At 40.0% G+C, this 16,100-nt stretch overlaps 1 protein-coding gene across 2 annotated transcripts; it reads left to right on the top strand.

The window, feature by feature from the left end:
• Positions 1-1,397: 1,397 nt before the first annotated feature.
• Positions 1,398-16,012, top strand: kif6 (kinesin family member 6). Of its 2 annotated transcripts, XM_062522756.1 has the most exons (21): positions 1,398-1,773; positions 2,462-2,562; positions 3,051-3,125; positions 3,498-3,645; positions 3,946-4,055; positions 4,863-4,992; positions 5,355-5,561; positions 5,970-6,113; positions 7,312-7,398; positions 7,673-7,776; positions 8,906-9,011; positions 9,561-9,711; positions 10,200-10,370; positions 10,847-10,949; positions 11,069-11,124; positions 11,809-11,859; positions 12,080-12,164; positions 12,643-12,799; positions 13,173-13,243; positions 13,603-13,744; positions 15,591-16,012. In XM_062522756.1, exons 1-20 carry the CDS (start codon positions 1,714-1,716, stop codon positions 13,730-13,732), a joined length of 2,247 nt encoding a protein of 748 aa, XP_062378740.1. In that variant the 5' UTR covers positions 1,398-1,713; the 3' UTR covers positions 13,733-13,744; positions 15,591-16,012. The 2 variants fall into 2 exon arrangements, with proteins under 2 accessions (XP_062378740.1, XP_062378741.1); XM_062522757.1 differs by lacking the exons at positions 13,173-13,243; positions 13,603-13,744; positions 15,591-16,012 and having other exon boundaries at positions 12,064-12,164; positions 12,643-12,756.
• Positions 16,013-16,100: the final 88 nt, after the last annotated feature.

Genomic DNA, 16,100 nt, shown 5'->3' with positions numbered 1-16,100 from the left:
CTGGAACTGTTCCCTTCGCAAGTGTCATTGCAACTGTTGTCTACAGGCTAATGTTGTTGGGACTGAGTAGGATAGCCTACCTAAATGGTAATGACGCACATAAAGTCGAATTGGATTTGACTTTTAAAAATCCACTTTTGCTAGGCTACTGGTTTTTATTTCATTCTCAGACGTAGCAAAGCACTGGTTTTGACACACTGCACATTCTTTCTCTCGACTTCTATTTATTACTTGCATAATGCAGCCTACCCTGTTGTTGACACAATTGATTATTGGTGCGTTCATGTATAATGGGGAAAACATTTTCTCTACTGGCATAAGTTCAACTTCCACGTGAAAGCGTCATTTGGTTGGCTTGGGGAGCCTCTCACACCGTAAACGTGGCTGTAGCACGGCTTGACTGCGGTAAGTTATGGAGCAAATACTGCATACAGTAGCCTAGGCCTACAGTGTTAGCCTGATGCATTATGAATGTCGAAAACTGCATTCTTGCATGATCTCAAGGAACTCCTGAACAACTGCACACTTGAATTAAATGGGAAAGAATGCAGCCTTTTTGTAAAGGAACAAGTGGGATTTATTAATAGGTTTGTGGTCTTTTGTCATTTGTTGTGGACTTTATGTTTTAAAGTTATTTAATTTTCAATTGACATATTTATTGTTTATTGATACACACATTGACATACAGTATGTCAATTATTTCAAGGGCCCGGCTTCCCAGAGCTACTAAGGGTAAGTCCCCTCAAGGTAACAGCAGTGGCAGAAAATGCTGGGTAGCCTACATAGGCTACTGGCCCAGACCCTTACGGTCCTCACTAGCTACCACCACCACTTATTTTGGATATTTCATAAAGCTCCCCAAGCCAACCAAATGATTCCAAGAAAGAGACAACATGATATGGGGGTCATTCCAGGGGTAATCTATTTCAAGTATGTCAAGCACATGTCTTAGTGGTCAACTTGTGAGGCAGCTAGAAGTAGGCCAAGTGGAAAACCTCCAATAGCTTAATTTGCCTAACAAAGTAAAGCCATTTTTTTTAGCCTAGCCTACTGTGAGTTGCCTCACCCAGGTTCATCACTAAACCACATACTGTAGCCTACCTGGATTCTGTCCCCCAATGCAGAGCAATATAACTCCGGACGGCAGTGGCGAGGAAAAACTCTCACATGAGCAGAAGGTGTGTGTGTGTGTGTGTGTGTGTGTGTGTGTGTGTGTGTGTGTGTGTGTGTGTGTGTGTGTGTGTGTGTGTGTGTGTGTGTGTGTGTGTGTGTGTGTGTAGTGTGTGCGTGTGCGTGTGCGTGTGCGTGTGCGTGTGTGTGTGTGTGTTGGAGTGTTAACAGTTTGGAGGTTTTTGTGCTTTCTGTTGCAAAAAATTGTTAGGCCTATAAATAAAAGATTCGACACTAAGGTCATTATCATTATTTAACTCTCTATATAAGCCTATTGAAATATAAAACAATATAACTGGCCTTCTTCCCCTCTTATTACAGTGATTCCTTCAATGCAGTCCAACCAGTGGTACCAACCATGTTTCATAGGTTTCAGGGACTCCATCTCCCCCTGCTGGCCGGTTTTACAATTCCCGCCTTGCGCGTACGTCGTAACCTAGCAACAGATGTAACAAATCCAAAAAGTGAACAAGAAGACGCTCGGGGCTTCCGGGATACATTAGGGGTGATCAACAGAACCATACGGTGACTTATTTTGTGAAAATGGTCAAACACGCCATTCAGATATTTGCACGCGTTAAACCAAACAAGAAGTCAGTGTCGGTGAGTGATTAAAACTGTTTAAGTTAGTTTAGGAAGGTGTAATGTTACACCATACACCACGTTAACATCAGTAAACATCGGAAGCTGTCCAAGGTACCATGTGGCAAGGTTAAGTTAGCTCTGTGATCCGCAAATGTGTGAGTCTCAAAGTCAGTGTTAGATGAAGATTGAAGAACTTTTGGATAAAGTGTCCAGAGTGGTACTTAGGTTATCTTCAGTTATCTGATGCCAAGTAAAAGTGGCATTGGCTGGTATTGGTGGAGGTCGTACAGTCACAGGCTAATAAAATGCTATGGCTGTATGTAAACAATGCACATTAGCTCACTTATTGCAGTGCACAAATCTAAATCTAAAAACAAGTGAAGTTAACCAACGTGTTATTCTTGGGATCGAGAATATTGGGCATAGGCTACTGCCTGGAGGAAACAGTCTCCTCCTCCGAGGTAGATCCATGTCTTCATATTTAAGGTTGCTAGTAGCCTATCTATTTGGCTTTGACTGTTGACTATGGTGTGGTGTGTAGCAAAATGCATCGGTGGTTTGTACTTTGTAGCCTACATTTGGTTATGGTATTTGGCAAACGCTTTTGTGCAAAGCGACTTACACAAAGTAGACTAGAGCCATAATGAATAAAGTAGCACTGAGTAAGTTATTTGTTTATCCATTGTGGGTACATGAATATTTGTAGGCTTATTCTGTGGATGAAGATGGCCACTCTCTGGAGTTTGAGGTACCGAAGGATCTTGCTGATGGCTTCATCAACAACAAGAAGGACAAGTACAGATTCAGGTAAGGTGGTAGTTCAAGGCGAAAGGGTTTTAAACTGTTGCCACAGTCAGTTCCCAAAAAACAGAGTACTGGCTAAAGGAATGTCCCTTTTCTCCATTAGAACAACATCTGACAATATTTTGTATAATTGTAGTCTAATAGTGTGAACAGTATTATAACATAGAATATTGTATTACAATGATTTGACCAAGAATTTTGAACCTGAACCTGTTTAGTTGTCTGTACTTGGAATGTACATAGCTAATGCCTCATTTACATATTAAAAATAACATTTCAGAGAAAAAGCAATGCCAAACATATTTAATCAACTGGCCTGCTAAGCATTCCATCTCTCTTCATGCTCATCTATAGTTGTACTGTAATAGCCAATTCAAGTAAGTAGAACATACTGCAGCATTCTGAAGAGCTGTATAATAATAATAAAAAAAAATGAAATGAGATTAAAGAAGTAATGCAACCTTTGTTTGTTTGTTTAATTTCCCTGATAGATTCCAGAAGATTTTTGATCAAGCATGCAAGCAGGAAGAGCTTTTTGAGACGATCGCAAAGCCTGTAGCTGACAGGTAGGATGGATCAATTTCTACTGTGTGTGAAGGAATATTTGTTTTTATGAGAGTAAAGTTAGTGTGAGCGAAATAAATGGACTGCATTTCTCGCTTTTTTACTCCTCCAAAGCACTCAACACTTTACAGAGTAATGCATCACATTCACCCATTCATACACCGAGGCCAGATTGAGGGAACGAGCCCCTAATCCAAAACACTACCACACTACCACAAACTGAGTAATTATTGTTTTACATAGAGAACAGTGGGGGCAATCAAATGTGGTTCAGATATGTTGCTGGATATGCTTAAAGAATGGTACGTATTATAGCCTTTTCAGTGATAACAGTAAGTCAGACTAATTGAATTAGTTGGTATTTCTGTCAACAGAGTGTTGTCTGGGTACAACGGAACCATCTTTGCCTATGGCCAGACCGGGAGCGGGAAGACGTTTACCATCACGGGAGGAGCAGAGCGCTATTCGGACCGCGGAATCATTCCCCGCACTCTTTCATACCTATACCAGCACTTCAGCCAGGTGTGTTTACTGTATGTGTGTCAAAACTTTGTCAGGAAAGAGGCTGCTGAGCTTGTACTGAAATGTTTAATAGAATAGTATATTTTATTTTTGTATTGCTGTGCTCAAAGCAGTAGTAAGTTGCTTTAGTTGGTTCTGTTGGTTCTGGCTTTGGTAGCAGGTTGACACTTCTTTTGGCAATCGCTTGTTTTCATCTGTGTTCTCTGTTTTACCTCAATTCAACATTGTATGTGTGCAAGCGTATAGAATCACATGTCAGGTATCAGTGTTTTTTTTTGTTGTTGGTCATTTTATCCACAGGACAAAAGCATGGTGTACACGACTCATATATCCTACCTTGAAATCTACAATGAAATGGGCTTTGATCTACTCGACCCACGTCAGGAGGCATCTTCACTAGAGGACTTACCGTAAGTAATTTAATATTACTATGATATACAGTATGTATATATATATAGTAATTATATAAATAATCATGCAAGTGCTCTATGCTTTAGTACAATTTGCGGTGCACAGAACTGAATGGTATCTTTAATGTCCAGCGCAGTTAAAAGTAATCAGGAAATAATACATTACTTGCTAAGAAGATGTCATCAAACAGAGACAATGCTGGGCAATAATTCTACTCTACTTGTAAAATACTCAAGCTATTTGTGCAGTTAACAAACACATTCAAAAGTCTAACAGGCATCTATGTTGGGCTGTGGATAAGGTAAAAAAAAGTGAGACATTAAATAATAAAGTAAATAACAAAACTGGGGCTCTGAATACTGATTCCTCTGTTTATGAAAGTTGACACACTCAACCACAGTCTGAATTGCACCTGCTTTTAAAAGGATGAACTTTCACTGCTAAACAGACATGCACCATCATCACCCATAGTTTTCATGAGCAGGAAAACCTAATCCCTCTCTTATCTCAACATTTCTCTTCCCATGTATGTGTATATGAAACTCAAACTTTTCTCTCGACTTCCCTGTGAGTGCATGAGTAACAAAAAACACCTCTTGCCATTCTGCACTCGTGCGGTTTCAGTTGTGTGTGGTCAGTTTGTGCGTACGCTGTCATATATTTAGGTACACATAGCGAAGTAATCATGTCTAAAACGGGCACTAACATGTTAGTGCATCTGTGAACATTACGGGCAGCACTACAGAGTGTAATTTTGGCTCAAGTGACTCATGAGCACTCATGTGCATTGCTAACTCTGGTTCTAGAAAGGTAACCATCTTAGAGGACACAGATCAGAACATCCATTTGAAGAACCTGTCATTGTTGCAGTCTGACAATGAGGAGGAGGCTTTGAATTTGCTCTTCCTTGGTGATACCAATCGCATGATTGCAGAGGTCAGTGGATACAGTTGGGGTTTTTTTGTTGTTGCTGTACCTTTGCTGAAAATTTAACTTGAAATTGACTGAAATATAGTATATTTTTAGTTATAATTGATGATTCTACATGATGCTAAAAACTGTTTACAAACAATGCATTTTGTTACATTATGATTGCAGTTTTTTATTCTTACCAACATTATGAGTTGGAGGGCTGCAAACACATTATCTGATTTAAATAGGGACAAGAAATCTGTGCTAAATGAGAATAGTCTATCTGAATATTCAGATTCATATCATATTAGTATAATATTAGACAATTATCCATTCTAATCTGCTGTTCATGTGACTGCCCTGTCATGTGTTTCTCCCTGCTGCAGACCCCAATGAATCAAGCCTCTACCCGCTCCCACTGTATCTTCACTATCCATCTCTGCAGCCGTGAGCCGGGTTCAGCCACAGTGCGGCGCTCCAAGCTGCACCTGGTTGACCTGGCTGGTTCTGAACGAGTGGGCAAAACCGGTGTAGGGGGACAGCAACTCACGGAAGCAAAATACATCAACCTGTCTTTGCACTACCTGGAGCAGGTGAAAGCAGACTTTCACAACAATTCATTTAAATACAGTTCCATCTTGTATGCTTGAGTATGTGCCCATACAATGCTTCACAAAAGTATTCAATCTAAGCTATTTGTCTACTATCATTGGACATAGTATACGTACAGTACATACACACATACAGACAGGCATACCCTAAACTGGTGGTTGAAAGCTTCAGTTTTGGATGTATTTATTTGGAATATTAGTGGAAAAACAATCTATAATGCATTTGTATACACTACAACATAAATATGAACGAAATGGAAAACTGAAATGTGAAGTACACTTTCAGGGGTGTTGCAAGGCACTGTATGGACCATAGTTGTTGAAAGTATTATGTCCAGTATGAATGTATCTGAGTGTCATTTGCTACAGTATGTTTATTATTTCCTCTAGGTCATCATTGCCCTTTCAGAGAGGAATCGTTCCCATATTCCATACCGCAACTCAATGATGACATCAGTGTTGAGGGACAGCCTGGGTGGCAATTGCATGACCACTATGATTGCCACTGTGTCTGTCGACACAAGAAACTTGGATGTAAGCTTCATGCTCTTCAGTCTCACCTGTTAAGCCCACAGCCCATAGAATAAACTGACCCTTTAAATGTGATATACATTCAGAATGCATGTGGCAGATTCTGCAACAGCTCTTATGTAGCGTGAGACAGTTTCTAGCTGACCCACCGATGTTTGTGCTGAGGATCTTTCTCATGGTACTAAATTTGCAAATAGATTTTGATTTTGCAAAGTTATTAAAGGGATAGTTCGGGTTTTAAGACATGAAGTTATATGGGTTCCCTGTCAGCAACGTTGTGCATCAGCACTGACTTACCCCCCGACAGCGTCCTGTGAGCCGAGATCCAGCCGGTTTTTGATCGTTTTTGATGCTGAAGAAAGTAGTCCGGCAAGTTTCTGGGGTCACGAAAGTAAAGTGTTTTTCTTCTCAAAACCATATGCGTTCAACAGAGTGATATATTTGCACCACAAAAACGTTGTCCAGCTGTCAGTAGCGCGCAGTGATAGGAATCGCGAAAAATAAGTAAGTGATAACGAGGTTTGAATTTTTCCTGGACAACGTTTTTGTGGTGCAAATATATCACTCTGTTGAACGCATATGGTTTTGAGAAGAAAAACACTTTACTTTCGTGACCCCAGAAACTTGCCGGACTACTTTCTTCAGCATCAAAAACCGGCTGGATCTCGGCTCACAGGACGCTGTTGCGGGGTAAGTCAGTGCTGATGCACAACGTTGCTGACAGGGAACCCATATAACTTCGTGTCTTAAAACCCGAACTATCCCTTTAAGCAAGCTTTTGTTAGACTTTAGACTTTGAACTTTGTCTAGCATTTAAAATAGGGCAAAATTCTGTGTTTAAATACACAATTGAGTATGCAACACAGACTAACTAGAATAAGAAGGCAAGAGAATATGAGGAGAGACAGATGGAACTGATGATGCGATAGAGTAAGAAACCAAACAGTTATTAAAACGGTGTAGAGAGACACAGGAAATAACATACTGTTCAGACCACAAATAAACAAAGAGGTACACGGTAAACAGGAACAGAACAGGAACAGGAAGTAAACAAAGAAAGAAAGAGTCCAAAACTGTAACCAAGAACACAGGAACCCAGGACTATGATTGAGTAAAACATATCATCAACACAAATTCATTTGAATTTGAAATATCAGTCCTTTGCTTCATTGCCGGTGTCTCCTGCTGTGTTATCCCACAGGAGTCCATTTCCACCTGCCGTTTTGCCCAACGGGTTGCCCAGATAAAAAATGAAGCTCTTCTTAATGAAGAACTGGATCCAACATTGGTAAGAGGTTACTTTGAATTAAATTCATTTGAAGATATCTACAGTACGACTAAAATGATAACACTTATTTACACATGTGTTCATTATGTCTGGGTGCATATTATTATTTGTACATGCAAAAATATTTCTATAGGTCCAACATTTCTTTGCACATGAGCAAATTATTTTACACAACTTTAGAAACGTTATTAAACGTGAAGATCATCTCACAAACTGAAAATATTAGTGTCCTGCTCCATATGTCATTTCACTGACTTTTTTTGTAATTTCTCAGCTAATTACGCGTTTGAAGAAGGAGGTGCAGACCCTAAAGGATGAGCTTGCCATGATAACTGGGGAGCAGAGGAGTGATGGTCTCACTCCGCAGGAGATCCAGAGGTGCTCATTTAGAGATTGCTGTCGAACAATGCCCCTGTACTTCCTTTAGTAGGGTTCAGACCAAAGATTCCCAACGAGACGAGCCGCGACGTTCTAAAACCTTGCGACTGCGACTCAACGTGTTTAATGCTCTGCGACGGCTTGCGACTGCTTGCAACTACGTGCAACTTCTAATTCACACCGCTGCAACTCAGCCTTGTCGCGTCGGGAATCTTTGGTGTGAATTGGGCTTTAGAAACTAACAGTATCTTCACATAAGTGTCATTCTAGATAAGGTCCATTGCACGTCAATTTATCCATTTTATTGGGACCCCATGCACTTTTGTCTGACACAGTTATGATGAAATATTGTGAGATTTGTTGAATTGACGTGGCTCATCGTTGATGATTCAGTTTGGTGTGTTCATGCCATCCCATGTCTCTTCTTTGCTGTAATTCTCGTTTGGTCATCAAGATACTGTTGAAGTTCGATTAGAAGTACTTTGAGAACCACTTAAATATAACCCTTTTCCTTTCAAATGTATGTCAAACAACCACTATGGTGCAAGTAACAAGAGGAGACTGTATAAAGTAGTGTGTGATGGCGATTATTGAAAGTGAACTGGAATAATTTATCATAATGGGCTCTGATTTGTACTATGTGCAACATGGCAGGCAATACACCAAGACCGTTGGCACAGTAGCAATAGCTAACTTAAAAGAAAGGGCACAGACAGCAAAATGAAAGCTGAAACTCCTCATTTTGAGAATGATGTTTTGCATTTTGTTGTCCTGTGTGTAATGATTGATTGAACACAGCACACAGTGATTTGACTACAAGATGTGTTGTTTGAAGGCAAAATTTGCTTTTACTGCATGTTTTAAAACATTTTTGAGAGAGTAAGAGCCAGTTTCGCAAACAAAATGTGTCATTTTGGCCAGAGTACTTTTGCTTAGACTTGCCTGAAAATGTGATGTCTGTTAACTGTAAATTGATAAGTTCTCTGGAACACCTTCTTTGTTATTGTGTGTGTGTGTGTGTGTGTGTGTGTGTGTGTGTGTGTGTGTGTGTGTGTGTGTTTGTGTGTGTTTGTGTGTGTTTGTGTGTGTTTGTGTGTGTGTGCGCGCGTACGTGCCTGTACACATGCAGACTACAGGAGCAAGTGAAAGTTTTTCTACATGATGCAGACCCTGAGGGGAAACTCGAGTTGGGCCCTGACATGAGAAAAAATCATTACTGTTTCTTCTTGCTTAAAGTAAGTATGGTTTTCTATCTTGAATGTATGCATTGTTCTGCATATTTATCTCCTGGATAGGAAAGTATCTAATTGTTCACATTTATTTTCATGGTATATGGTAATGTGAAGGGCTGATGATTGCAACATTTAACATTATTTGTGCAAAAAATGTCATCACTCTCTTAGTGTTTTCCCTACCACGAGTCCTAAACGATCCCAATATTTAGTGGATGATTTTTCTGCTCTAAATTACTTTAGTCACAGGGGAGCAGTTTTGGTAGAATGACCTGTCTTAAAACCAGACAGTTGCAGATCTAGAGAATTATTAATTATGACAGGAACTCATAAAAAGACTTTGCTGATTAGTAGAGCAGATACAGTACATTCATATTATGGAAGGTATCGTGTATTTCATGACTAAAATATTTTCTCTTGTGAGTTTAAAACAATCTTCCCTAGATTCTGTCCCTCTCTGTTCTCAAAAAGGTATTTTTAAAACGGTGATTTGCTTTGAATTACCAGCAAACCAGCATAAATAATGCTAGTGATTGTGCAATGTTTCCTTAGGCCAAGATCTGTGAACGTCCATCATCTTACCACAGCAGTGGAGACAGTGCTGGGCCTCCCGGCCCCACTGCTACTGATCACATGCAGAGTTCATCTCCAACAGAACTGAAGAAACTGAAAGATATGCTTACTCAGCGAGACAATGAGATCAGTATCCTTTACCTTTCATGGTTTATGCGTTCACTCACTTCCATCCTCTGTTTAATTAATGTGTTGGATTCTGTGCAGTTAATTATGTTTATGTTTATGTAATTTAGCAGATGATCTTGTCCAAAATGACAAATAATGATACTGCTGGTCATGCAATGTGAATGTGAAATGTGCATACCAATATCATATTTTTACCTCCGCCAAGGAGGTTATGTTTTCATTGGAGTTTGTCTGTCTGTCTCACTGTCTGTTTGTTGGTTTGTTTGTTTGTTTGTTTGTTCGCAAGATAACTCAAAACGTTTTTGGATGGATTTTGAGGGACATTTTCAGGGAAGGTCTGAAAAGACTCAAGGAAGACACGATTACATTTCGGAGCGATCTGTATCACCGTCTTGATTGAGGAGGCGGTTAGGTTTTTCGTTTGTCAGAGGTCTGCGCTCTCTGAGTGCTTTTCTAGTATATTATTTTATCCTTGACTCAGTTCTCAAGGTATATTGGTGAGTATGTTGAAGAAGGAGAAAAAACGAGCCCAGGATGCGTTAGCTCAGCTTTCCCAGCGGTCCCCGGCATCCTCTACAGCCACACTCCCCAACGACTTAGCCAGACCAAGGAGCACAGAAGAACTACCCCCTCCCCAGAAATCACTATACAGGAAGCAAGGCAAGTGAGCTCACAGACTGAATGGTGCAGTTCATGTTGTAAGAAGGTGGACAAAAGCTGGTGCTCTCAGTGGCGGGTGCTGTGGCGCAACTTACAAAAATTAAATGTTTGCGGCAGATTTGCCGCAAACTTGTGGGTGATTTATGGGAAACAAATGAGTTCACTATAAAATATTACAAGAAGTTTGCCAATGTTGGCCGCTAGAGGCAAACTTTCAGCAAAGTTCTGGCAAAAATGAGATGTTTGCTTCTAGTGGCAAATGTGTTTGTCAGTGATTTGGCACCACACTTAGCCAATAATGTCAAACTTCCTGTAAACCTGTGGTAATAATAAACCTAATTTGCATATGATAGTGCCACAAATTTGCTGCAGCATTGCCAGAAGTTGACCACAACTGTTTGCCAGAAGCTTAATTTGCATGTGAAAATACGACCTTGCCGCAAATTTGCCGCTACTGTATTTTTTCACTTCCTTAGATCCAGAGTTTTCAATAGGAAGGCAAGAGGCTTTTGATATCTTCAAGAGAGACCACGGTGACCAACTGATCATTGATGAAAACAAGGTTTTACTGAAACAAAGGTGCGTGACGGTCTGAATTGGTTTCTCAATCTTGTATGTAAGTTTTATGTATGTATTGTCTGTGTGATTGTAAGTTTGTATATGTACTATAGATCCAATGTCTCTGTCCTTTGTTGCAGGTATTCTGAAGCCAAGGCATTGGGAGAAAAGGTCAACAATGTAAGAAGCAAAGTCAGTAAGTAGTTCCACTTAAAAATGGACCGTATGTGGGCATGCAAACTATAGCATTTTTCAGAGATAGCAAAAGATGCTTAAGGTCAAGCTATCAGCAGTCAGCACTACTCAGTTTTGGTCTAAAATGAGTACGCTAGCTCCCTAAAAGATGTGCAAACCATGCAACAAACACCACACCTACCTTATTGACACTGCTAGAAGCTTGCTAACATGCCAACTGGTTTGGCGATATAGTGTTTTAGCAATAAAGTCAGCAGTGTTGTGCTGTAAAAGTTTGTCTTTCTCACTTTTGCCGTGTGTTCCAACCCGGAACAAAGAACCCTTTAGTGCTAAACACTAAAAAGGTATATGAAGGAAAAGCCCCACTGATGTTTTACTGTGAGGAGCACAAACACATTCTTTTAAAACTGTTCAGACATGTGACTACAGATAAGAACACAAAAATAAACACATACAGTATTTATCATGTCTTATTATCCAGCAAAATTTACTGTGAACAAGTAACATTTGTTCTAATTAAACATTTTACATAAAGATTATTAGATTTGTACTCTATCAACATGAATGTTCAAGCCTCTCCCGGCTCCAGTAGTACCAGGCTTGTGATATAACACTATTACTTTTATGCTCCTCATGCCCAGTGTATCTTCTCCATGCACCTTAATTTCTTGTATCAATTTGTCAGATGACTTGAAGAGACAGCTGGAGCTCAGAAGAAGGCAGATCGCTGTGCAAGGTAGGTTATATTTATTAACTTGAGATCGGGGGATCTGTGGTTTACACAGTTGTCATTGAATAGACAATGAGTTGTCGTTGGTGCATATGCATATGTGCATCAGCAAGTGTGCCAGGGACATATTTTTATGCGTGCTCCTTTAATAATGTATTTAATAGAGTACTCTCCTATGCTTGCTGGCTACTGTAGGTGTTTTGTTATCAGTTTATCTTTTCTGTAGGGGTGACAACAGGATCTCCAGTCTCAGAGCAAGCTGACCCAGTGGAGGAGAGGCTACTTGCTCAAATTGAAGAAGAAAAAAATAAGTATGTGTATGTGTGTGCATGTGAGCCACCTGGTTCCGTTGTAACTCAGGGAAAATGTGTTTTTTAGGCAGGGATCACACTGACGGGCACCGTTGCACTGCCTTCAAACAATTTGAGCGCTGAACTTGGTTCAACTTTCAGAGTGTAGCGCAAATTTAACCATTAATGGCCGGGTTTCCCAAAATCGTTAAGAAGCTCTTAAGTCCTGAGAACTTCTTAGGAGCGTTCTTAAAACATTCTTACAACGCTCCTAAGAAGTTCTTAACACTTAAGAGCTTCTTAACAATTTTGGGAAACCCGGCCAATATAATGTAACTTAGGAACGAGATAGAACTTCTTTTTTTTTTGAATTATTATTATGGTCTGAGTGTTGTGTTACATTTTACCGCTGCCATTTCATTATTTCCTATATGATCTCCGGTTTAGGGTTAGATGCAGGCCAGGCCAGTACTTTGTTAAGATCTGCTGTTAATTACAGTTATAAGAGCACCTTTGGCCGACTGAAAGGCCTGAAGACAGAAATCGAGCATTTGCAGCTGCTGCTGGAGAGGGCAAAGGTCAAGCTACACAGGGACTTCCAGGAGTGGTGGAAACATGAGGCCAATAAAGCACATGTGTCACAGCCTGAGCCACAGGTGTGTATATCCTTTAGGATTTGACATATCATATTAACGTGTTAATTTTATTTCCACATGCTAGGGAATGGGTCCCCAATAGAGACCTGACACCAGGGCATTCTTTTACCCATCAGGGCACAAAAGGTGCAATCTGCTAGTGGTTATTGCTATCAAACTAGGACTGTTATTGTAAGTACCAGTTAGGACATTGAAAAAGTTCTAAAAGACGTAAGACTTTATGATGTTGCTCTCTGTCACATTCCTTAAAGCCTCCATCAGCAGAGGCAGAATTGCAAACTTCAACTCTCATTTAGGCTTGATCTCTTTCACTTATAAAAGTTGTGACACACCAGCATAGCTCTGATGATCTAATGTACTAATCTGTCCACAGAAACCATCGTTGGAGGTTACCTCTACTGTCCCTAAATCCTCTACGCCTGTCTCAAGCAATCCAGTAACCAGGTAATTCTTAACAGTGCCACACATGTACGATAGGGTTTTTGCAAGGATTATTAGGGGTCCAAGCAGGAGAGCTGTTGGAGACCTAATATACAGTACCCTATTTTTCCCTATCTTCGATTAAATCTTTAAAATGTTTATGCGGATTTACAACAAAAAAAGCTTGGATAGGCTATAACTGATTGTGCTTTTGTTGCCAACTAAACTGATTTGGTTGCTCTGCTATCCCAGAAACTGGAATATTATTTTAAGATGGTTTCTCTTGTATGTTAAGTGTCTGTCTTCTGACATCTCTTCATTTGATTAATGTATTTTGTACACAGCCCCTGAAAGAAATAAACAAGCTAACATATCTCTTTCAGATCCCTGACCTCCTCCAGCTTCTCGGACTCCTCTATCCCCCTCACTGGAGACAAAGACACAGACGAGGACATCCTGGCCTTCATCAGAGCCAGACAGAGCCTGCTCAACAGAGCTGGTGCAGTAAAGTAACGCCCGTGTCAGGTATGTTTGCACTAAAAAAAACTTACATACCGGTACATTTGAAAAAAAAAAAAAAAAATAGACACAAAAATTGCTGTTTGTCAGAGGCCGAAATATACTGTTGTAGATTTATTTGGTGATTTATTGAGAAAACGCTGTAAATACAACAAAATCCAAGTTGAAACATAATTCACTCATTTCAATAATGTTACAAACTCAAGAATTTGGATGATGGACAAGAGGTTGACCAGGAAGATTGAATGACACTTGAATGCTGGACATGATAATTAACTACAAAGCCGGGTGGACGCTCGATACCAAGCCTCCCCAAGCATGAGTTGCTAGTTTCAAACTCATTCAGTTGTCATGGTACATTTATAAACGTGCGGTGTATGAAAGCACTAACTTTGGTCTTTTGTGGAAACAAGCAATACATTTGCCCTGTGATCATGTGTAGAAAAGTACGACACTTCCAGAAATCCACAGTCGTCATAGTCCTGGTTGTTTATCATTCCCATTCTGTTCAAAGGTAACTTAATTTGCTTATCCCTCTACGTTAGCCCAAGTATGTCAGCAGGAGGCATGAATGGTGTGTTGCTATAGCAACAGTTAATGACAGTCCAGCAGAGGGGCGTTTGTGATTTGTTTGTGGTTTAACTGAAGGAAACTTTGATTTTTAATCAGTGTTGTGCTCCTTAAAAGCCTTCATGTCACATTATTTTTAATTGACATCATATCATATGTGTTATTGTACTTTGATGCACAGTATATTTCCAGTATAATTAATGTGCCTAGGTTATATTTACTTGTATATTCCATATACAGTACACACACACACACGCACACACGCACACGCACACACACACACACACACACACACACACACACACACACACACACACACAGGCACACACACACACACACACACACACACACACACACACACACATGCCAAGGTCTTGCTCCTCCCATCTAAAATCATCTAACCACTCTAATCACACACCACACATCAAGTTTAATTTCCTTCGACTGTACATGCAGTGAAGCCACTAAATAGCTGCTACATGCACTACTGATACACACTGAGCTTCTGTGTCTGTTGTGTTTATCTACTGTATTAGGACACATTCAATGGGTTTACTGTACTGTACTGTCTTTATTTTACAGTACTTTATTGTATTTTTTAAAACTGTAGCCTATTGAATGGATTGAATGGGTTGTGTCTCTCAGGGTTGGTTCTTGTGAGAGTATGTCTTTTAAGTTTTATATATAGAGAGAAAGCATAAGAGGTTCATTGTATTCTGAATGCACATGACAAACGTAAAACTTTAAAACTGAACTTGAAACAGAGAAGAAAATACAGTATTGATCAGAGGGTGCCGTGAGGAGACCTCAAGCCCATGCAAAATAATGATGTCCAGCATGTGTCTGTGGTTGTGGGTAGGGCCGGTGTCTGGTTATGTAAATGTCACAGAGCTTAGCACATTTAAAAACTCACTGGCTCTGGCACGACCACATCATGTCAATACACAGATTAGAAAAATCTAAAACTAAAATGATAGAGTTGGAGCTCCACTTGCCCCCCATACTGTAGGTCCTCTCATCACTTATAAAAGCTTGAGGAAGAAAGTTATTAAAGAACTGAGACCGGCCCAATTATATGTTTATCTCCAAGCAATGAATGAAGCACAAGGTGATAGTAAAGACATTTCAACGCAGCCAATGGCTATGCTTACGGTGACAGGGCTACATAGATATGATCATGCATTTTCTATACAGTAACTGTAATAAAGTTGTGCATTGTACACATTATATACATCAGTTATGCGTAATGTCTACAGTAACAACCTGTGTTTTTGAATTGCAGGCCCAGGCATCACTGGATGTTTGGAACCCCTATCAACCAATATCTTCCAAGAGTAAGCCTGTAAACGATACACAACAGGTGCTAGGCTCTACGACCCAATGGACTTAAAAAAGGTCAGCCACACATTACTGATGGACTGCTGTCTGTATGTCACCACTGTGTCCAGTGGATGGACAACAGGATCAGCTGTTCTTCATTCTGCACTATCACAGCGCTTGAAAGTAATCACTAAAGGATCATTCTTGGCCTGATCGTGTTCTCACAGCACAGAAGACTTAGCATGAACCACATTTTCTTGTGCAGTTTTTGTTTGTTTGTTTGTTTGTTTGTTTGTTTGTTTGTTTAGAGGCTTGTCCAATCATGTTTATCTACATTTGTCATTTTTACTATAGTACTTGTCCTATTAAATGTGCCTGTCAGGGGCTCCATGTTTTTCTTCGTCTGAAGTCATTTAATGACATCTTCCAAACATTCTGTCCAAGTTATTCTGTACATGCAGTTTAACTGTTG

The sequence above is a fragment of the Sardina pilchardus genome, chromosome 20 (assembly GCF_963854185.1).
Source record: "Sardina pilchardus chromosome 20, fSarPil1.1, whole genome shotgun sequence".
Lineage (NCBI taxonomy): Eukaryota > Metazoa > Chordata > Actinopteri > Clupeiformes > Clupeidae > Sardina > Sardina pilchardus.
Note: the sequence above shows the minus strand (reverse complement) of the source record. Positions and strands in the feature narration are given on the sequence as shown.